The sequence below is a fragment of the Hyla sarda genome, chromosome 4, assembly GCF_029499605.1.
Source record: "Hyla sarda isolate aHylSar1 chromosome 4, aHylSar1.hap1, whole genome shotgun sequence".
Classification (NCBI taxonomy): Eukaryota; Metazoa; Chordata; class Amphibia; order Anura; family Hylidae; genus Hyla; species Hyla sarda.
This window is the reverse complement of record NC_079192.1, coordinates 269,497,821-269,521,923: the sequence shown is the minus strand read 5'-3', so window position 1 is coordinate 269,521,923 and position 24,103 is coordinate 269,497,821. Positions and strand designations below refer to the sequence as shown.

The 24,103-nt window shown below is 43.7% G+C and overlaps 2 protein-coding genes across 10 annotated transcripts in view; one reads left to right on the top strand and one right to left on the bottom strand.

The window, feature by feature from the left end:
• Positions 1–1,235, bottom strand: part of BEST3 (bestrophin 3) — a 62,471-nt gene extending 61,236 nt beyond the window's left edge. For 5 of the 6 annotated variants that reach the window (XM_056574141.1, XM_056574144.1, XM_056574146.1 and 2 more), the window contains exon 1: positions 999–1,123. The gene's annotated coding sequence lies outside the window, so the exon portion shown is untranslated. Of the gene's footprint in view, positions 1–998; positions 1,124–1,161 lie in introns of those variants that run through there. The other variant, XM_056574142.1, reaches the window with a different exon arrangement.
• Positions 1,231–24,103, top strand: part of RAB3IP (RAB3A interacting protein) — an 87,865-nt gene continuing 64,992 nt past the window's right edge. The window contains exons 1-2 of one of the 4 annotated variants that reach the window (XM_056574151.1): positions 1,237–1,375; positions 4,702–4,804. In XM_056574151.1, coding sequence (XP_056430126.1) covers positions 4,722–4,804 — 83 coding nt within the window. In that variant the 5' untranslated portion in view covers positions 1,237–1,375; positions 4,702–4,721. Of the gene's footprint in view, positions 1,376–1,466; positions 1,581–4,701; positions 4,805–24,103 lie in introns of those variants that run through there. The other 3 variants (XM_056574152.1, XM_056574154.1, XM_056574153.1) reach the window with 3 other exon arrangements.

Sequence of the window (24,103 nt, the reverse complement as noted above, 5' to 3'; positions counted from 1 at the left end):
GTTCAGGGCCGCCCCTCGTGATGTCACGCCTGCCCCCTCAGCGAAAGTCTATGGGGAGGGGGCGCGATGGCGTGACGTCACGAGGGGCAGCCCTGAACACGGAAGCCCGCACACAGCGTCCGGAACAATAAACTTCCGGACGCTGGGGAGCAGAGCTTCCGACACAGGGCAGCGGAGTACCCCTTTGATTCATGTCACCGTTTGCAAATTCTGTGATACATTGGTGACCACTGTAGCCTTGCCTAATACCATATACAGTGATCCCTCAACTTACAATGGCCTCAACATACAATATTTTCAACATACAATGGTCATTTCTGGACCATTGTAACTTGAAACCAGACTCAACATACAATTATATGGACAATCCAGATCTGTGAAACCTGTCAATGACTGGAAGAACTGACCAATCGGAATGGGCAGTTCACTGGTAAAACACCTGTAATCTTAAAGTGCAAACACTGACTGGCTTTCTGGTAGCGCCCCCTACAGTACAGGGAGGTACTACATGTTCTGTACTATTTACCTGTGCCAGGGATAGCTGCTGCAGGTGGGGGGCAGCTCCATTTTAGGACACTGTGTGTACTGTACAGGACCCTGAAGAAGCTCCTGTCCTCTACATATACAGTGATTTACAGCCCCCAGCAGATCTTTCTTACTTTTATATGGAAGGATTTACTTTATCTATATTAGTTATCTACTTATTTTTCTTTAATCCTCACTTTTTCCTATTTTGGATGACATTTTGATGGCTTCAAAACCAATTACCGGGTTTCCAGAGTTATGATCTCAACATACAATGGTTTCAACATACAATGGTCGCCCTGGAACCAATTAATATTGTAACTTGAGGGACCACTGTATATATATATATATATATATGTATGTGTGTGTGTGTGTGTACATATAAATAGTCTTTTTTTTTTTTTTTTTTACAAAGAAGTACTTCACTGAGAAGTAAAAAGAAAACTGGTATTGTCGTATTATTCAATATCTACCCAAAACGTATTTGAAGCCACGTGCTCGAATAAAAAAAAGAATATAGGTCCTGGACTCATTCATAAACACCCCCGTCCTTCCATACCACACGCAGTCCCCATCTACAGTCCAAAGCTGAGAGGACGCCTGGCCTCTGCACGCTCTGACGTCACACACACTCACAATCCCTAGCGAGCTGATTGGTAACAGTTCCCAGTCTGGACGCAGGTGCAGCTGCTTCTCGAGTTCCAATTGGTCGCCTCTCCTGTGGTGACGTCACGTGGGCGGATCCAGTCGGTGTGTGCTTGTGTGTTCTCGCTGTGCACCTGCCCGTCTTTGTTGGTGGCGCGCAGCGCGGGCAGGGCGCGGATCACCTTCCCTCTTGTGGTTGTGGCTGGTGAGTGTGGTGGGGTTGTACGGGGGGTTTGGGGGGGGCGGCACATGGTGTTCTTGTTCGTGGGAGGCTTCCTGTGAGAGGTGCGGCTGTCGGTGTGTGAGTGTGCAGGCTGACAACAGGCGCTGTGGCTTCCATGTTTACATAGCAGAGCCCTGGGGGAGAGGGGTTACGTAGAGGACGTCTGCTGCCCTGTGGATAGTATCCCGTAAGGAAAGACAAGTGTTCGCGTTACCTCAGAATTTTCTACACAGGTCCTTTATGCCAGGGAGGCCTCTACGCCGGTGCCCACTATTCACCTTGGCAGCCCCATAACTGCACAGTCCTAGGGCATAGAAGTTTCTGGGGTGACGTTCTGTGTATATGGCATCTCAGGAGGGTATATACTGTAGGGCTGGGTGCTCACATACTTCATTCTTGTTGTGTCACCTTACCCATAGGGCCCAGGCTCCAAAGGAATGTCTGCTATGCAATGCCTGGCACAAGGTGGTTTATAACTTTTTCCCTTCCCTGTAGGCCAGTGTTTTTCAACCAGCGTGCCTCCAGCTGTTGCAAAACTACAATTCCCAGCATGCCCGGACAGCCTTTGGCTGTCCGGGCATGCTGGGAGTTGTAGTTTTGCAACAGCTGGAGGCTAACTTTTCTAACCCTGCATACTTGATGAGTCCATAAACATCAACTTGGCACACAGCAGTAATGTGCGCTGACTCTATGCTTATTATGTGTGCCAGATGTCACATGAACATACCCGCTTTGGGTTGCCTGTTCTGTGCCACGAGATCCATTGTTTTTGCTAGCTGATGCATGCTTTAGGGCTGGACAGCCAGTTTAGTTCCGACCTCTTATTTGACACATTACTCGGCACTACAAGTTAGTAAGTTGGCATACAATATATTCGGTCATGTTCACACTGATGGCATGGCTTCCGATTATAACAGCCATGTGGGATCTATTTATATATGACATAACGTGTATCGTTCACATGATGCGCCAGCCAGTCACTGGCCTTAGCGGGCACATGCAGGAAGGGACTGATAAGGTCAGTGATTGGCTCCAGTGCAAGGTGTACAATGTACTTGGCATCATTGCAGCAGGCCTGGAGGTGAGTGATAGTGGTGGCTTGATGGGCCAGTAAAGATATATTTCAGACTATTTTGTAGGTCCAGCTGCTGGGATCCTTACGCAATAGGCTTCATCAATTTTCTCCTGCATGGCGGTGTGCTATTCTCTCGTTCACACTGAGGAATTCACGAGGAATAATTTCGGTCAGGAAATTGTTGCCTTCTCCATCGAGTGGAATTCGAGCGGAATCTCCATGCGGAAATGAAGAGGAATGAAGGAGGAGGCTATTAAATCTACTTTTCTGTATCCTGCTTGAAGGGTACGGTCACACGAGCGGATTTACAGCGTATTTTACGCTGCGGATCCGCTGGTGAAGGCCCGCTCTATGCTGTCTTTACATGTGCCTGCTCGTAGCAGCAATACGCCGCTATGAGCAGACACACTGCGATATGCGAGTTGCAGTATACTCTCACATCGCGGGAGCTCTCTGCCTAGCTCAGAGCAGGGAGAGTGGCCGCAATGGGCGCAACGAGCAGGCACATGTAAAGACAGCATAGAGCGGGCCTTCACCAGCGGATCCGCAGCATAAAATCCGCTGTAAGTCCGCTCGTGTGAACGTACCCTAATTCCGCTTGAAAACTATGTCGGGCAGAATTTTTTTTAACCATTGACTTCTATTGAATTCTGCTCACGGATTCCGCTTGAAGAATGAACATGTTCTTTCTTCAAGCGGAAAGGAATTCAGCGTCAGAATTCTGCCAGCAGAATTTCCGCAGTGTGAACAGGACAGCAGAAATAACATTAAAGTCAATGGGCAGAGGAGATGTGCAGCACATCCAGAACAACTCCACCAGTGATGAAGTATCTTGGCATACTGGAACAATTGATGGAACCCCAGAACACAAGTGTACTCAAGTCATTTATCAGTACATCATTAGTAGACTGGTTTCACACAGGCATATGGATAACTTGGTCCGGTCCAAGCCTGGCTTGGTCTGTTTTCCTGAATTGACAGGTGTTTGGGTCATCAAATCTTTGGTCAGGCCAGGACTTGGCAGCTGTAATATGAAAGAATGTCCATAATAAGCCTGTGTAAGACTTCTTTCACACTGCCGTAATGACACGGCAGTGTGGCGGCCATCGGGGGAGCCGGGAAGAATAGCGGGAGAAAACTACTGCATGCGCCATCTTTTTCGCCGCTATTCCTGTAAAAAATGGAAGGAAATGGGAGCTGTCGGGACCTGTTGCATCCCATCTCTAGAATGGCCGTTAAAGTCACAAAATAAAAGACTTTAACAGCCATTCTTCACAGGAGCAACGGCAGTATGAAAGGGGCCTCAGACTGGCCTTGATGTGATGTGGCTCATAATAAAGTAAATTGTCAGGGAATTGATATTTTATGTACAAATTATATCACACTATAACTGGCTTCAATGCAGTGTTGCAGTATGGTTTTTCAAACTTTAGAGCGTTCTAATCATTAAAAAACAAAAAACTTGCATGGCAGATTTTAATTGGTTGGGAGCTCTGTGCTGAGACCCCCACTGATCACTAGACCTAACCGGGCAGCGTGCTTAACTCAGTCTCAGCACCCAATCCGTCAAATTGCAGATGACAGTGCAGTATTATACATTATAGTCTATGAAGTCTGAGTGCCAAGTTATATCTAGAGATTGGTGGGGATCTCAGCACTGAAACCCTGACCAATGTCTGGATACCGACCTTGTGGCGTCCTATGGCGTGTGATGTCACAGGCAATCGGCAAGATTACCTGGATGCTGGATCAGGATAATACGGCTGGCTGGATAAGAACCTTTGGCTGCTTTCAGGCTGGTCTGGAAGTCCTTAGGTAAATATGTGCTCAATGGATATCGGTGATATAATAAAATTTGTTAGAAATCACCTAGACGCGTTTCAGGGCTTTTGTGGATAAAAACGGCCCTTTCCTCAGTGGGCATTCCTTTTATGCCTACTGAGGAAAGGGCCGTTTTTATTTCTAGGTGATTTCTAACAAATTTTATTGTATCACCGATATACATTGAGCACATATTTACCTAAGGACTTCCAGACCAGCCTGAAAGCAGCCAAAGGTTCTTATCCAGCCAGCCGTATTATCCTGATCCAGCATCCAGGTAATCTTGCCGATTGCCTGTGACGTCACACGCCATAGGACGCCACGAGGTCGGTATCCAGAAGTCGCTTGTTACCATCTATCAGCGAGCACCTTGGGAGCAGCACAATTCCAATTACATCTCGGTCTGTGGCAGGCAGACCGCCGCGGTAACGCATGCCAGCGTTGTACACCACCAAAGGATTGCGGACCTCATCTATTGTCCCAAGGAGACCACAGCTGAGCCATCTACCAGGCTGGTAAATATATCTCTATCCTATCATCATATCAGGACTTTAAGTACGGGACATTCTATCATTGTCTGGATTATCAGATACCGGATTACCGGAAAAACTCATCTTCTAGTTATCGGTGTTAATTAAGTTGTGATAATATAACTCCATTACACCGTATTTATCAGCGTAAAACACGCACTTTTTAGGCTAAAATTTTTAGCTAGCTAAAGTCTATGTGCGTGTTATATGCCGATACACCCCCAGGAAAGGCAGGGGGAGAGAGGCCATCGCTGCCGGCTTCTCTCCCCTGCCTTTCCTGGGGTCTAGAGCCCTGCTGCCGGCCCTTCTCTCCTCCTGGCTATCGGCGCTGCTGCCCGTTCTGTCCCCCTGACTATCGGTGCCGGCGCTCCATTGCCGGCGCCGATAGCCAGGGGGAGAGAAGCGGCGCCGACAGCCAGGGGGAGAGAAGGGGCAGCGGCACCCATTGCCGGCGCCGCTGCCCCGTTGCCTCCCCCCATCCCCGGTGGCATAATTACCTGTTGCCGGGTTCGGGTCCGCGCTGCTTCAGGCCTCCGGCGTGTGTCCCCCTGCGTCGTTGCTATGCGCTGCATGGCGTGGCGCATGACGTCAGTGCGCCGCGCCGTGCAGTGCATAGCAACGACGCAAGGGACGCACGCCGGAGGCCTGAAGCAGCGCGGACCCGACCCCTGCAACAGGTAATGGGGCACCGGCACCGATAGTCAGGGGGACAGAACGGGCAGCGGCGCCGATAGCCAGGGGGAGAGAAGGGCCGGCAGCAGGGCTCTAGACCCCAGGAAAGGCAGGGGGAGAGAAGCGGGCAGCGACGGGGTATACATGCGCACACACGCACCCTCATTTTACCATGGATATTTGGGTAAAAAACTTTTTTTACCCAAATATCCTTGGTAAAATGAGGGTGCGTATTATACCCCGACAAATACGGTATCTGTTTTTCTGATACTAGCTTTGAGGGGTTGGTTTATGTTAAATTTTTACTATATTATCCAACACCAGGTGTAGGTGTACAATCTCCTTACCTCAGCTAGTTAATTGTGAGCTGCACATCCCCTTTCTTTACCCTTCCAGTACTTTTTAGCCGCTGTATGCTACAGAGGAAATTCTTTTTCTTTTTTAATAAATTTTTTGTCTTGTCCACAGTGCTCTCTGCTGACACCTCCTGTCCATGTCAGGAACTGTCCAGAGCAGCATAGGTTTGCAATGGGGATTTTCTTCTGCTCTGGACAGTACCTGATATGGTCATCAGGTGTCAGCAGAGAGCACTACAAGACAAAAAAGAAATTCAAAAAGAGAAGAACTTCCTCTACAGCATACAGCTGCTAAAAAGTACTGGAAGGGTAATGATTTTATTAATAGAAGTCCTTTACAAATCTGTTTAACTTTCTTGCACCAGTTGATTTAAAATAAATTTCCACTGGAGTTCCCCTTTAACCCCTTAAGGACCAAGCGTTTTTCTGTTTTTGCACTTTCGTTTTTTCCTCCTTGCCTCTTAAATCATAACCCTTTCAATTTTGCACCTAAAAATTATTTTTTGCGCCACCAATTCTACTTTGTAATGACACCAGTTATTTTACCCAAAAATCTACGGCGAAACGGGAAAAAAAATAATTGTGCGACAAAATTTAAGAAAAAACACAATTCTGTAACTTTTGGGGGCTTCCGTTTCTACGCAGTGCATATTTTGGTAAAAATGACACCTTATCATTATTCTGTAGGTCCATACGGTTAAAATGATATCCTACTTATATAGGTTTGATTTTGTCGTACTTTTGGAAGAAATCATAACTACATGCACGAAAATTAATACATTTAAAATTGTCCCCTTCTGACCCCTTTAACTTTATTTTTCCGCATATGGGGTGGTATGAGGCCTCACTTTTTGCGCCGTGATCTGAAGTTTTAATCGGTACCATTTTTGTTTCGATCTGACTTCTTGATCGCTTTTTTTTTTTTATGGTATAAAAAGTGACCAAAAATATGCTATTGACCGTGCTGTTTAATTAACAATATATTTTTATAGTTCGGCAATACCACATATGTTTTTATTATGTTTATATTTTTTACATGGAATTTGGGAAAAGGGGGTGATTTAAACTTTTTAATAAGGAAGGTTAATGTGTTAAACTTTTTTTTTAAAACGTTTAATTTTTACACTTTTAGTCCCCTGAGGGGACTTTCAGGAGGAATCATTAGATTCCTCATACAGATAATTATGGTTCCATAGAACCATATTGATCAGTGTGCTCTGCGCTCAATTGATAAAGCCTGGCCCTGTCAGGCTGTATTATTCAGAGCACCGGAGCCGCTGCAGCATGAGAGGTAAGCCCTCAGGCTACCTCAGCAGTGGATCGCTACCTCAGCAGTGGATTCCCAACAGTCGTTTGAGGCTACCTGGCAACCTTGGGTGGACTATCTGGGTAATACTTCTTGAAGTTTCTGTCTCTTTTCTTTTCTCCTCTTACCTTCCTTTCATTTTCTCCTACTGGAACTATTCTCCCTCCCCTGTTTCGTTCCTTGTGCGGTTTCCCCTTGTGTGTATGTCTTTGTATTGTTTAAAACTCGGTGTCTCCGGGCTAATTTGTCTGATCATATACTGGTTGATTCAGGTAGCTTTGACTCCTTCATCTTGTGTCTCTTGTTCATGCGGAGGAGCCTACATAGGAATCCCTTAAAGGGGTAGTCCAGTGGTGAAAAACTTATCCCCTATCCTAAGGATAGGGGATAAGTTTGAGATCGCGGGGGTCCGACCACTGGGGCCCCCTGCGATCTCTCTGTACGGGGGCCAGGCTCTCCAGCCAGATAGCGGGTGTCGACGTCCGCAAGAATCGGCAGCCGACACGCCCCCTCAATACATCTCTATAGCAGAGCCGGAGATTGCCGAAGGCAGCGCTTCGGCTCTGCCATAGAGTTGTATTGAGGGGGCGGTGTCGGCTGCCACTTCGTGCGGAGGTCGACACGCCCCCTTCCCGCGGGCTGTCGGGGCTCCGTACAGGAGATCGCAGGGGGCCCAGCGGTCGGACCCCCCCCCCCCCCTGCAATCTCAAACTTATCCCCTATCCTTAGGATAGGGGATAAGTTGTTCACCACTGGGTTCACCACTGGGTTCACCACTGGACTACTCCTTTAATGGGAAGCCACAATTGATTTGTGACTTTGCGATCCGAACCTTTCGGACTTATGCCTAATATATTGCTAATTACTTGTTGAAGTTTACAATTCTTTACAGTTGGCATAATGTGTACTGCTGACGTTATATGTTTTGTCTGCTTATTCATTTTTGATCACCTTAATAATAATAAAAACATTGAAACAGAAAAATTGGAAGGAGGGGGGGGGGGGTGCAATAAAAAAAAATGTTGTAACACTTGGGGCTTCTGTTTCTACGCAATGCACTTTTCGGTAAAAATGACTCCTTAGCTTTAATCTGTAGGTCCATTTTATTTTACCACTTTAAAAAAATTCTAACTACATGCACCAAAATTGGTATGCTTAAAAATGTCATCTTCTGACCCCTACAGGGATATGAGGCCTCACTTTTTGCACCGTGATCTGTAGTTTGTTTTATTTTTTATTATTTTTGTTGGGTCCTTTTTGATCCCATTTTTTATAATTTTTTTTTTGTATTGTAATAAGAAGTAACCAAAAATGCACAATTTTGGACTTTTTTTTTAAAATGTATTTATTTTTTATTTTTTGTGTAAGCCATGACCGTACATTTAACTAACCTATGTTTTATTTTTTATTACATAATTATTTAAAAATGGGAATAGGGGGGGTGATTCAAACTTTGGCAGACTCTCTTCAACTTTGGTGTCCTTATTCTGTTTTCATCTGTATCTTTTGTTGATATCTTTACATAACTGCTCATGGCAGCTGGTTTTGGCACTGAAACCTGTGGTTTAACTTGGATAATCCTGGCTAAAGTTTGTAAGTAGCTTTAGTTGGAAGAATTCTATTTATGAATCCTCAGAGAAATACCGTAAATAACGTGTGTGTGTGTGTGTGTGTGTATGTATAATATATATATCTATATAATGTGATATATATATATTGAGAAAAATGTTAGAAATGAGAACAATGTTGTGCGCCCCAACTGTCAATCAATTGCGCAACATAAGCAATAAGAAGCAGTGCGGCATCAGAGCAGAGCAGACCCCGACTCTCTCTCTATTTGCCTGACTTCACAAGCATATTCTTGGTGACAGTTGCGCTTTAAGTCCATTAAAATTGATTATTTCAATCAATTGATTGGGTTATTTTGTTTGGGGAAAAAAATGGCTAAGGGGTGATCTGATGTACAAATATATAAATGGATAAAAGTAATCTTAATACTTAGACCTATAACCATGGCAAGGGGCATTGCCTTAGTCTATAACAGGGATGGGGTACCTTTTTTCTGCCAAGGGCCTTTTGGATATATGTGTGAGCACTTGTGAGACATACAAAATTATTGTTTGCTGCTATATTTGGTCAAACATTTAATAAACTCTGCCCTAATGTTACGGCTGGTGAGCGTGGGATGTAACCTAGTGTTGATTGTTTGTGTAGAGCTGTTGGGCAGTAGATTAGCCGAGCGCACAGCCCCTAAGCAGGTTTATTATTTTTTTTATATGTATGGCACACTGGTTACTGCTACAGATGTTGCCAGGCAAAAGCAGAAAGTTTTGTGTGCAAAAAAAAAGTCTCCGGGGCAGTAAGCACAGATGTTGCTGGAGTCGGAAAAAACCCATGCACAAGTTTAAAAAAACGCACCAACTTTTGAGAGATCCCCAGAACCTTCTTCGTTCACCATTTTATAAAGAAAAATAAATCTTCTTTTAGATGTCCGAATTCCACTCTTCTTCCTGTGAAAAAATAAATAAAAGGTTATTAAAGACAAAAAAAAATAAAAACTATTCAGAATGATATCCCTCCTCAGACTCACACTTCTGCTCTCCTTTTAAACTGTATCTCAAATAAAACTGTATAGTGTTTGTCTAGTCACGAGAGTTGAGTGGAAAAAAAAATGACAATGTCCGAACTTATTTTTTTTTCTCCTAAACTTCTGTAAAATAGGGGATCTGTCGGGACTCGGGGGGTGTCGGATGTGCTCCAACCCATCCTTTAGGTACAGGGAAACAAAAAAACTGGCACAATGGCGGTAAGAACCTAGCCTTAAAGGGGTACTCCGCTGCTCATCGTTTGGAACAAACTGTTCCGAAGGCTGGAGCCGCCGCCGGGACCTCGTGATGTCATAGCCCCACCTCCTCATGACTTTTTTTTTTTTTTAAACAAAGTACATTAGAAATATTTTTTTATTTACCATAAGGAGTGCAATAGCAAAATACATTTTAATGAGTGCCCATTTAAAAGGAATGGGGAAAACTGCAGTGGCAGCTTTCCAAAAACGCCAGAAAAACACAGCTGTGGAAACCTAGCCTTAGGAGAACCTTATCAGAGGGAAAATGAATGTTGTGCACTCCAGTGGACCAACGTACATACTTTGATTATGGGACAAAAGCAGAATACTGACCATGAGGTCCTAAAAATGTATCACCCCTATTCCGTGCGTCCATTGCGGAGATATAAAGGAAAATGTTTGCTAATTCAAAGAAGCTAGCAGTGTTCCCATTGCTCTTTTAGCAATGCTTTTGGTGTCATCTCCCTCCCGTCCAGCCCGCCTCCTTTGTCTGAGCAGAGCCGGAAGCTGCGCAATCTCTTCTGCAGCCGCCCTGTGCATGTGCCCCTGAATCTCTACACCTGGATATTTGGTAGTGATTCAGAGAGAGAGAGTAGTGAATAATAATGAAGGGCTGGATGGTAGGAAGATGCCACCGTAAGCATTACAAAAAGAGCAATTGGAGCACCCCTATTGCTAGTTTGTGAATTAGCATGTATACGTTTTCTTTTATATCTCTGCGACTGCCTTACAGAAGATGGCTGCCGCACAGTTGGAAAGATGGTCACCCGCGCTAGAAGTCTGTATACTCAGGGTAGTGCGGGTGACCCTCCTGTCAGTTGGAGAAGGTCGCTTGCTGCTTATTCACATAAAACCTGTTAGACATCTATATGTGCATGCAATAATGGAATTACTGTAAAAGTAAAAATTCACATTTTCTCCAGATCTGTAGCTAAGACCCCCAAACCCCTTCAATATGTCATCAATTATCAGCACAGGGTTTGAAAGATGAAGGTGTTCTTGTACTTATTGAAAGTTTTGGGAGGTATACAGCTCACCAGAATTTTCTAGTTGGGTTATGTCTTAAGTTTTTTTTTTAAGCAGTCATATTTATGGTTTCCCTTTTTTTTTTTTTTTTTTTTTTTTTTTTTAAATCAGCTAATATCAGTATAAGCCATTACAAAATTGTGCCTAGTGGAATGAACTTTAAAGGGGTTATCCATGAAAACAGAGCTAAATTCTTTTAAAAACATCTGTCTGTCTCCAGGTTCAATGTGGTTCTGCAGCTCAGTTCCTTTGAAATGAATGGAGCCAAGTTGTAATACCAGACACAACCTGGAGACAGATGGGGAGCATTTTTTGAAAGAAATAAGCTCTGTTTTTCTATTCCTGGATAACCCCTTTAATTTGTTTATTGTATGTTGTCATATAATTTAGTAACACTAAGCTACAGTATATTTGTATATTTCAATCAAGAAATGAATGTCATGGTACAGTGGTCCTTTTTGAGTTACTGTGGCCTCACGTGACAATATTTTCAGTTCAGATCTGCAGCACATGTGAATAGCTAGGATGGCTGGTCATTTTACTGGTATAATTCCTGTATTATTCAAAGGTTTGCACTGTAGGTTGGCTGTCTATTAATTAATTCCCTGACATAGTGCAGTACTAAATGTTCTATACTGCACTTTACCTGTGCCAAGGCTATCTGCTAATTTGAAAATTGGATGAGGACAACTCTATGCTGTATTTCTGGTACACTGTGTTCTGTACAGAATCATTAAAAAAAAAAAAAAAAAAAAAAAAAAATATCCCCCCCGCAGCCCATTTATATATGTGTCCCCCCCCCCCCCCCCGCAGTGCATTTATATATGCCCCCCCCCCCCGCAGTGCATTTATATATGCCCCCCCCCCGCAGCACATTTATATATTGTTCCCCCCCCGCAGCACATTTACATATTGTTCCCCCCCTCCCCCGCAGCACATTTATATATTGTCCCCCCCGCAGCGCGTTTATATAAGGTCGCCCCCCCCCGCAGCGCGTTTATATATGGTCCCCCCCGCAGCACGTTTATATATGGTCACCCCCCCCCCCTGCAGTGCTATCATAAGCCCCCCGCAGCGCTATTAATGAAAAGTATTCTATATAGAATATATAAGTATTGTATATAGATGCGCTGCAGGGGTCAGACATGTATCCATATGTCTGGCCCCCACAGCGCTTCTATAATCATATGAAACAAAAATGTAGCCAGCACCTAGCCCAATACACGGATGCATGCTGCTGTGGCAAGTACAAGACATATAAAAAAAAGTAAATGGCAGCAGCACACTTGGTCAACAAAATGGAGGCTCTTAGCGCACTTTTTGATCAAAACGTGTCCCCCCATACACCACGTGGAGGTGGCCTCATATAGGATGGGACCCTAACATTCACTCACCTCAGGCTGGGCGACATGCTGGATCCACTAACAACCTAAAACCACCTCCTGTGAAATAGGGGAGGGGATGCACGGCTAAAGTGGGAGCCACTCCCCCCATATTGCACAGCAAAAACAAAATGAATCGCAGGGGAGTGGAGTATGCCGCTCGCTCCCCTGTTTTTAATAACTTCTAATCGCATCGGGTCTCAGAAGTGAGACCAGGTGCGATCAATCCCTCAGCCCCTGTACTACAACCCCAATCATAGAGCAGAGTCTGTTCCATGATGGGGGTTGTAGTACAAACACTAATGTAGCCTCCGCAGCTGGGGTACTACTACTCCCATCATGGAAACAAGTCTGTTCCATGATGGGGGTTGTAGTACAAACACTAATGTAGCCTCCGCAGCTGGGGTACTACTACTCCCATCATGCAAACAAGTCAGTTCCATGATGAGAGTAGTAGTAGTCCCGGCTGTGGGAATCTGTAGGCAGAGGTGTTAAAACGGCCGTACGTAAGGGATGTTATGACAGCTCTTGATGGATGAATATGCCCGTTATTTTGACACATTATTCAGCTGTTAGCACCCGTTATTTCATACGTTATTATACATCCGTTTTTACACAGAAAACGTATGTTTAATAACTGATGAATACTCATAGTGTGAAAGGAGCCTTAGTAACCCCCATTAATTTCAGTGTTGAACAGATGCACGTGCAGAGGCTATTTCCCCCCCCCAGCAAGTAGTAGCAATTCCTGCCGTTCTCAGGACTAATGAATGTCGTGGTATCCTATTGAGTTGCCAATGATTCTACAGCTATGTGTTAATGTGTCTTTCCCACCCCAATTCTTGGAGGGATGGGGAGTCCGATGGTGGGATGTTATCTTTGTCTTCTAGTATTTTAGTATTTTGCTAAGCGTTTTGCCTTTCACATAGTTTTCACATCAGATAATGTAACCCAAACCTTTTTAATAATTACTACTTGTTGACAGTCTCCTGGCATTTTAGATTAGTTTTTACTGTAGTCTTTTAAAAGCTTTTAGAATGCATCATCTATACTTTAATCCGTTTTGGCAGAATGTTTGCTGTGTATTAGATCGTGGCTTAGAAAATGAGAATATTGCAGTATCCCCCGGGTTGTCATTGCCAGGAATATGCTCAAGAATCTTTGACCATTAGGGAGTCCTGCAGCAATTAGTTTTGTTTCAAATGACAATTTTTTTTTAATTCTTTTTCTTTCTTTTTTCTTTTTTTTTTTATAACTTATAGCACACTTGTAATTTCAGGTAACATTTCTGGTTAAGGCTGCATTCACATCTCGTTTTGTACATACGGGTGCCGGATCCGGCTGGGGGAGGGGAAAACCGGGCGCTCCCGTACCCCAGCCGGATCAACCTGTGAGTCCATTTACATTAATGAGCTGCCCGTAGCCTACCGGAGTCAAGCGGTGACTCCGGTCAGCTCAGTTTTGAGCCGTATGCGGTTTCCTGACCGGACCTCAAACTGTAGTATACTACGGTTTTAGGTCCGGTCCAAAACCGCATACGGGTCAAAACTGAGCTGACCGGAGTCACCGTTTGACTCGGGTCGGTTACGGACAGCTCATTAAAGTAAATGGACTTACTGGCTGATCCGACTGGGGTATGGGAACGCCTGGTTTTCCCTCAAACTGCCCCCCCCCTTTCCGTATGTACAAAACAAGATGTGAATGCAGCCTAAGCTGTCGTGTGTGTGTGTGTGTGTGTGTAAGTGAGGAGTAAGACTATTTGTGTATATGGCATTATTCATCCTATTCTTTACAGGTTTCATGGAGACAACTGGTGCCAAAAAGTTAAACAGAATTGTAAATTACTTCCATTTTAAAATCTTAAACCTTCTAGTACTTATCAGCTGCTTTATGCTGCAGAGGAAGTTCTTTTCTTTTAAAAAAAAATTTCTATGTGACCACAGTGCTCTGTGCTGACACCTCTGTCAATGTCAGGAACTGTCAAGAGCAGGATAGTTTTGCTTTGGGGATTTGCTTGTACTCTGGACAGTTCCTAAAATGGACAGAGGTGTCAGCAGAGAGCACTGTGGTCAGACAGAAAGGAAATAAAAAAAAATTATACAACAGCTGATAAGTACTGGAAGGATTAAGATTTTTTAATAGAAGTAATTTACAATTCTGTTTAACTTTCTGGCACCAGTTGATTTAAAAAAATAATTTCAGTACATGCGTGTAATATATTTTGATGCATGTGTGGGATTTTTGATTCTGTAAAGTTGTTGTTAGCAAGTTTTGTAAAGGAATAGATTTCTGTTATTGGTTTGGGACATTTGGAGAAAAGTCGCACATGATAAATTCACAACCATTGCAAAGTCAAAAGGCAATCTTGTTCAACTAAGCAAGCTTGACAAAAACCACTTCAGGACAAAAAGTCGCAAAACAATTGATGCACCTAATTTGCTTCTTTGTTAAACACCAAAAGTAGCGTTTAAGGACCCTTGGTAAATTCCCACCTGTTCCTGATCTAGTGGGTGAAGTATAGCCTTTGTCTCCCTTATGCTGTGCGCACACACAGTACCTGGATCATAGCGGGCTTGTCATAGTGGTGATGCCCAGAATGAACCCCTTAGACGCCAAAATCAATGTTGAATACGGCGTCTAAAATGGGACCACTACAGTGAAATCACGGTGTCCTGATCAGGCGAGAGGAGGGCAGGAGGGCCCTTACCTGTCTCCTCGCCGTCCGATCGGTTCTTCAAGGCTCCAGTCAGCCTAGGCAGGCTGGAGCACTGATCAATGCTATGCCATAGTCTTGAACAGTGTGTGCAATCTGAAGACTGCATGTAATTGTGGTGAAATGATTGATGTCATTTAGGGCTGCAGCTAACAATTATTTTAATTTTAATCGATTAGTTGTTGATTAATTCATTGATTAATTGGAAAAAATTTTAAAATGCCAAAAAAAGGGGTTCAGCTGATTCTACTTGAATACAATGACCATATTAAAAGTTTCTAGCATGTGATGTGACCAAACAGCAGCTATTTTATTTTATTTTTTATGTTTATGCCGGTTGCTGTACAGGATTATAATTAATGATCCTGTAAAGAAACCAGTGTAAATTTTATATTGCCACATGGGTAACTGTCTGAACTATTAAAATAAAATGTTAGTGATTCACTAATATTTTACTTGTTCAGACAGTTAGCCATGCTGCAGTATCATGTATGTAAAAAAAAAATTATATTCCTTTTTTTTTTTTTTTTTGTGGAGCAGTAGGAAAGGGGAGCTAATTTTTATTGGGGGGGGAGCTGTTAATTTACACTTTTTTTTTTTTTTTTTAAACTCTTTTTATATAGCACTCATACACATGGGAGTATATGCAGACGGCAGAGCATTGCACCCGACCCATGTCTCAGGGATGTACCTAGAGCATTTGGCACCCAGGGCGGACCCTGTGTTTGGCACCCCACCCGGAGCGGACCCTGTGTTTGCCCCCATCCCCCACAACCCAAGAAAGTAAGAAAACACACACACAAACTTTTTTCAATGTTTTCAATAATATTTATTGCACAAATGCAGGAGTTTTGCAGAAGGGGGCCAGGATGGTGGGTTTGCAGAAGGGGGCCAGGACGGGGTTTTTGCAGGGTTTTGCAGAAGGGGCCTGTGAAAAACTTCTAGAAAACGCCTGCCTTGCCCCTGTCTACAAATCCCTGGTCTACCCCTTTATACAAAAACCCTGTACCCCTATTCCATAAAACTCTGCTTCGGCACCCCCCACACATCAAATCCATACCCCTTCCCCCTTCATATAAAAATCCTGCACAGCCATCACATAAAGTTCATGCACCGCCATCACATAAAGTTCATACACCCCCTTAATAAAATAAAACCTTGCACCCCCTTAATAAAATAAAACCCATTAACCCACTTTAATAAAACCTTTTAACCCCCTTTAATAAAATAAAACCCTGCACCCCCTTAAAAAAATCACTTTCCATCTGCACCAAATAGAAACAAATCCAAATCCCCAGCAATAAAACGAACAAATCGTGCTCCCCCCTTAATTACACCCCCTCCCTTCACATAGAATTATTTACTCACATTTTGATGATGCCTCCGTCTGACCGCTGGTGATGGGTCCTTCCGCTCCTTTAAAAGATCCGTGAAGGCGGCGTCAGCGTCGTGACGTCACGTTGCGCGCCACTGCAACACTCCTCTCTGACTCCACAGATGCAGGCACCAGGCGGAAAAGCGTTGTGGTCGTGGTGCAGCAGTAGATGAGGGCGGGGGCCCCCGGACCAAAAAATGGCATGGGCCCCTGCTAGGCTCTGCAGCTCGTCAATCTTCTGCCACGCCCCTATTCCACCCAAATCTCACACTAAACTAAAATTTATATATGTAAGAAACAATTTAACATAGGTAAATTTCCATGACTAATACTGGTATACAAGAAGTAAATATATACTACCACACAATAATTTTTTTTCTGGCGCAAAAAACAAGCCCTGAAAGGTGGAACATTGAAAGCATTATGATTTTTAGAAGGAGAGGAGAAATAACAAAAGTGCCAAAATGAAAAATGGCCTAGTCTTCAAGGGCTTATGAAAACATAAGTTTATCATTTTAAACTACTTTTTTATTTTTTCCCCCAATGAGCCCTTGAGGCCCTAGGTCATTGGCCACTCAATTAGCTGATCAGGGGGGTGCTTAGTTTCGTTACCCTCTTTAACAACCTGAACTGCATTATTATAATGTAGGTCAACTTAGGACTCTTACACCACCAGCAGAAGGACCATTGCTGTAGCCGGTGTGGTGAAGAAAAATGGTTCCCTGTGGCTGAATGTGACCGCACAGCTGATCAAAAGTGCGGAGTCCTCAGAGGCACTGTGATTGGCTGAGACGGGTTCCTGATGCAAAAAATTTGGATCAGACAGAAAACGTATTTGAACAATTAAACTCTCCAGAGGCTACAGTCAATAGCAACCTCAGCATCTAATGTCTATGGGGGCATTCAGGGCCAGAAGGGACCTTTCAGGGGTCTGCCTTTTAATAGCTACTGTCAGGAGGTAATGTCTAATCAAAAAAAAGACTGGGTTTTGTCCAGCAATTCCTACACATTAACCCCTTAAGGACAATGGACGTACTCCTACGCCCCCGTTTCCGTGTCCTTAAGGACCGAGGACGTAGGAGTACGTCCTGTCCTTTCCCGGCCCCCCGCCGCTAGCCGGAGGGGAGCCGGTGCCCGATGCCTGCTGAAATCGTTCAGCAGGCATCGCGGCATATCGCCCAGGGGGGTCATTATGTCCCCCCATGTCGGCGATGGCCGCAGATCTGCGGCGATTCCGGGTCAATCGGGTCTCCAGTGAAGAGCCAGAGCCTGCAGGGGTGAGGTGGCACTGGTGCCACCTCACGATCGCCCTGATTCGTCGGCCGGATTACCGGCCGACCAATCAGGGCGCCTGCTGCGGGTGTCACTCCCACACCCGCTCCGCCCCTCTTCCGGAGGACGTGAGCGGGTGCGGGACGTGCACCCCTGGTGCTGGGGACCCCGATCCCTGGCGTTAATGTTGGGATCGGGGCCCCAGGAGCGACGACGGCGGCGGCGGTGGGACTGACCTGTGCGGCGATCAAGCAGCAGCAGGAGGTGAGTGACAGCCTCCTGCTGTTGCTTAGCAACAGCTCCCAGCATGCAAAAAGGGCATGCTGGGAGCTGTAGTTATGCAACAGGAGGAGGCAGACCACCACAACTCCCAGCATGCACTTATGGGCATGCTGGGACTTATGGTTTTGCAACAGCTGGAGGCACATTCTTTCTATGGAAAAGTGTACCTTCAGCTGTTGTGTAACTACAACTCCCAGCTTGCACAAACAGCTTAAGTGCATGCTGGGAGTTGTAGTGGTGCATCTGCTGGTTGCATAACTACAACTCCCAGCATGCCCGTTGGCTGTCGGTGACTGCTGAGAGTTGTAGTTTTGCAACAGCTGAAGGCACACTGAGTTAAGTAGCAAACCAGTATGCCTCCCGCTGTTGCATAACTACAACACCCAGCATGCCCTTCCGCTGTCCGTACATGCTGGGGGTTGTAGCTTTTGCAACAGCTGAAGGCACACTGGTTGCAAAACACTGAGTTTGTTGCCAAACTCGGTGTTTCACAACCTGTGTGTCTCCAGCTGTTGCAAAACTACAACTCCCAGCATGCACTGATAGACCGTACATGCTGGGAGTTGTAGTTTTGCAACAGCTGGATGTTCCCCCCCCCCCCCCCCAATGTGAATGTACAGGGTACACTCACATGGGCGGAGTATTACAGTAAGTATCCGGCTGCAAGTTTGAGCTGCAGCAAATTTTCTGCTGCAGCTCAAGCTGCCAGCGAGAAACTACTGTGAACCCCCCGCCCGTGCGACTGTACTCTAAAAACACTACACTACACTAACACAAAATAAAATAAAAAGTAAAAAAACACTACATATACACATACCCCTACAATAAAAATGAAAAACGTCTGGTACGCCACAGTTTCCAAAACGGAGCCTCCAGCTGTTGCAAAACTACAACTCCCAGCATGCACTTATAGACCCTACATGCTGGGAGTTGTAGTTTTGCAACAGCTGGATATTCCCCCCCCCCCCCAATGTGAACGTACAGGATACACTCACATGGGCGGAGGATTACAGTAAGTATCCGGCTGCAAGTTTGAGCTGAGGCAAATTTTCTGCCGCTGCTCAAACTGCCAGCGAGAAACTACTGTGAACCCCCCGCCCGTGCGACTGTACCCTAAAAACACTACACTACACTAACACAAAATAAAATAAAAAGTAAAAAACACTACATATACACATACCCCTACACAGCCCCCCTCCCCTCCCCAATAAAAATGAAAAATGTCTGGTACGCCACTGTTTCCAAAACGGAGCCTCCAGCTGTTGCAAAACAACTACTCCCAGTATTACCAGACAGCCACTGACTGTCCAGGCATGCTGGGACTTTTACAACAGCTGGAGGCACCCTATTTGGGAATCACTGGCGTAGAATACCCCTTTGTCCACCCCTATGCAAGTCCCTAATACAGGCCTCAAATGCGCATGGCGCTCTCACTTTGGAGCCCTGTCGTATTTCAAGGCAACAGTTTAGGGCCACATATGGGGTATCGCCGTACTCGGGAGAAATTGTGTTACAAATTATGGGGGGTATTTTCTGCTATTACCCTTTTTAAAAATGTAAAATTTTTGGGAAACCAACATTTTAGGTAAAATTTTTTTTTTTTTTTTTTTTTACATATGCAAAAGTTGTGAAACACCTGTAGGGTATTAAGGTTCACATTACCCCTTGTTATGTTCCCCAAGGGGTCTAGTTTCCAAAATAGTATGCCATGTGTTTTTTTTTTTTTTTTTGCTGTTCTGGCACCATAGGGGCTTCCTAAATGCGGCATGCCCCCAGAGCAAAATTTGCTTTCAAAAAGCCAAATGTGACTCCTCCTCTTCTGAGATCTGTTGTGCACCAGCAGAGCACTTCTCACCCCCATATGGGGTGTTTTCTGAATCGGGAGAAATTGAGCTTCAAATTTTGGGGGGTATTTTCTGCTATTACCCTTTTAAAAAATTTAAAAATTTTGGGAAACCAAGCATTTTAGGTAAAAAAAAGTTTTTTTTTACATATGCAAAAGTCGTCAAACACCTGTGGGGTATTAAGGTTCACATTACCCCTTGTTACGTTCCACGACGGGTCTAGTTTCCAAAATGGTATGCCATGTGTTTTTTTTTTTTTTTTTTTTTGCTGTCCTGGCACCATAGGGGCTTCCTAAAGGTGACATGCCCCCCAAAAACCATTTGACACTCCTTCCCTTCTGAGCCCTCTACTGCGCCCGCCGAACAATTAACATAGACATATGAGGTATGTGCTTACTCGACAGAAATTGGGTTTCACATACAAGTAAAAATTTTCTCCTTTTTACCCCTTCCAAAAATTAAAAAATTAGGTCTACAAGAACATACGAGTGTAAAAAATGAAGATTGTGAATTTTCTCCTTCACTTTTCTGCTATTCCTGTGAAACACCTAAAGGGTTAATACACTTATTGAATGTCATTTTGAATACTTTGGGGGGTGTAGTTTTTATAATGTGGTCATTTATGGGGTATTTCTAATATGAAGACCCTTCAAATCCACTTCAAACCTGAACTGGTCCATGAAAAATAGCGAGTTTGAAAATTTTGTGAAAAATTTCCAAATTGCTGCTGAACTTTGAAGCCCTCTGGTGTCTTCCAAAAGTAAAAACTCATAAATTTTATGATGCAAACATAAAGTAGACATATTGTATATGTGAACCCAAAAATGTTTTATTTGGAATATCCATTTCCTTACAAGCAGAGAGCTTCAAAGTTAGAAAAATGCAAAATTTTCATTTTTTTCATCAAATTTTGGGATTTTTCACCAAGAAAAGATGCAAGTTACCATAAAATTTTACCACTAAGTTAAAGTAGAATATGTCACGAAAAAACAATCTCGGAATCAGAATGATAACTAAAAGCATTCCAGAGTTATTAATGTTTAAAGTGACAGTGGTCAGAATTGCAAAAAACGCTCTGGTCCTTAAGGTGTAAAATGGCCTGGTCCTTAAGGGGTTAAAGGGGTACTACCATTGAAAACTTAATTTTTTTTTTTTTTTTTTATCAACTGGTGACAGAAAGTTGAACAGATTTGTAAATTACTTCTATTAAAAAATCTTAATCCTTCCAGTACTTATAAGCTGCTGAATACTACAGAGGAAATGGTTTTCTTTTTGGAACATAGAGCTCCCTGCTGACATCTCTGTCCATTTTAAGAACTGTCCAGAGTAGGAGAAAATCCCCATAGCAAACATATGTTGCTCTGGACAGTTCCTAAAATGGACAGAGATGTCAGCAGAGAGCACTGTGGTCATGATGTCAGCAGAGAGCTCTGTGTTCCAAGAAGAAAAGAATTTCCTCTGTAGTATTCAGCAGCTAATCAGTACTGGAAGGATTAAGATTTTTTAATAGAAGTAATTTACAAATCTTTTTAACTTTCTGGCACCAGTTGATTAAAAAATAGTTTTCCACGGGAGTACCCCTTTAATGATATATTCCTAACCCCAGAGCTTTCAGCCGCTCTGGATATATAGCACAATCTTGCAATATGCAAATTAACGCTTAACGCTTGAAGCGGTTTGAAGACTATCTGCACCTCAGACACCATTCCATGGGTCCCATTCGCCGTGCCTTATCAAGGAGATGTGGGAGGGAGGAGATAATTAATGAGCGGGGCAGCGTGGACAGGACTCAGGGGACAGTTTCAGAGGTGCAGATAGTCTTCAAACCTGCCTCCAGTGCAGTTAAGTGTTAATTTGCATATTGCAAGATTGTGCTATACCAGGAATGGCTGAATGGAATGGGTTAAGGAATATATCCTTTTACTCAGGATCACCTGGACTAACCACCTGGATACTCAGGTTAGTGGGGTTGATCCATCAGTCTGTTTACCTTAAGGGTGCGTTCCCACACGGCATATACGCAGCGTATTTCACGCTGCGCAAAATTTACGGCAGCAGCGGGAAATGCGCTGCATATACCTTGCTCACTATACACACAGGGCTTTACGGCGGCAGCCCTATGCGTGTACTGAGTTTTGGAGGCGGAGCTGCTCGTCAGTCACGCCGGCACACGTCCCCGCCTCTAAAACTCAGTATACACATAGGGCTGCTGCCGTAAAGCCCTGTGTGTATAGTGAGCAAGGAATATGCAGCGTATTTCCCGCTGCTGCCGTAAATTTTGCGCAGCGTGAAATACACTGTGTATACGCCATGTGGGAACGCACCCTAAAATAGGGATTCAGATATCAGTAAAGACCACCTCTTCTTTTAGATTATTTTTTTTCTTCAAGCATTTGTTGTTTGAGGGGAACGTTAAAAAGATAAGAGAAAATGTCCTAGTGTATTTTCTATAACTTGTTGCTAGACTACATTTCACTCCAAAGCAAACACCTCTGTATAAAACCAGCATGAGATGTGTGCGACAGATAAGTTATCTATTCAGTGGGTCTGTTAAATGTATTTTGCCTTTTACTTTTTGATTCTTTCTTGCACTTAAACAGCTTTAACCCCTTAATGACCAAGCCCATTTTCACCTCAAGGATCAGGCCAATTTTATTTTTGCATTTTCTTGTTTTTTGCATGAACAATTGTACTTTGTAATGAAACCTCTCATTTTACCATAAAATGTACGGCGAACCCCCCCAAAAAAATTTTTTAGGGACAAAATTTTAATGAAAACCAAAATTTTGCACATTTTGGAGGGTTTTGTTTTCACACTGTACACTTTACGGTAAAAATGATAGGTGTTCTTTATTCTGTGGGTCAATACAATTAAAATGATACCCATGGCTAGATACTTTTATATTTTTGTACCGCTTAAAAAAAAAAAAAAAAAAAAAAAAACTTTTTGTACAAAATCAGTAATCTAAAATCGCCCTATTTTGACCACCTATAACTTTTTCATTTTTCCGTATATAAGGTGGTATGAGGGCAATTTTTTTGCGCCGTCATCTGTACTTTTTTTAGATACCACATATGCATATATAAAACTTTTAGATCATTTTTTTATAAATTTATTTTTTTGAATAAAATGTGACAAAAAAGCAGGATTTGTGGACTTTTTTAATTTTTTACGTTTACGCCATTCACCGTATGGGATCAGTAACATTATATTTTGATAGATCGGACATTTACGCACACGGCGATACCAAATATGTTTGTTAAAAAAAAAATTTACGCTTTTTGGGGGTAAAATGGAAAAAAATGGACAATTTAAATTTTTATTGGGGGAGGGGATTTTTCTTTTTTTCTTTTTATATTTTTCAACTTTTTATTTACACTTTATGTCCCCATAGGGGACTATCTATAGCAATCGTTTGATTGCTAATACTGTGCAGTGCTATGCATAGGACACAGCACTGCTCAGTATTATCAGTGATCTTCTGCTCGATCGCAGACCAGAGTAGAAGACCCCGGGAGACAGCCGGAGCTAGGTAAGGGGACCTCCGGCTGTCATGCTGGACGATCGGATCGCCGCGGCAGCGCTGCGGGCGATCCGATCATCCAATCCAATGCCGCAGATGCCGTGATCTGTATTGATCATGGCATCGGAGGGGTTAATGGCGGACCATTACCGGCGGGTCAGCAGCCGGAACCTGCCGTGTATGATGCTCGCGGTCGTATGATGCTACCGATGCTCGCGGTCATACACAGGACGTCCCGCCAAACCAGGACGTACATTTACGTCCGTGGTCGTTAAGGGGTTAATAGTAGAAACTGTGAGCAACTGAACCTATTGCTTTATCACATAGTCCCCGTACACCCGAGAACCATTCTGTCATGCAAGAGATCTTAAAAGGCTGCCAAACCCTTCACTTCAATGGTTCAAAGAGTTAGATTTATAACTTGCCGATAATTAGTTTTTCAGGAGTCCATCATGACAGCATCCTTTAATTTACTTATGGTGGTGCTGTCATGACAACCTGAAAAGAAAATTACAGAGTAGCCAAGGATCCAATGAATTTCCAGCTGCTTAATTTAGTTTAACAAGTGCAACATTTCAGCATGTATAATATCTCCTCCTTAAAGCATCATCACTTGAAGAAAAAAAATCACAAAACTGCAGGAACGTGTGTGTAATGACCATGACTTCCTTGCAGCAGTACTATTTT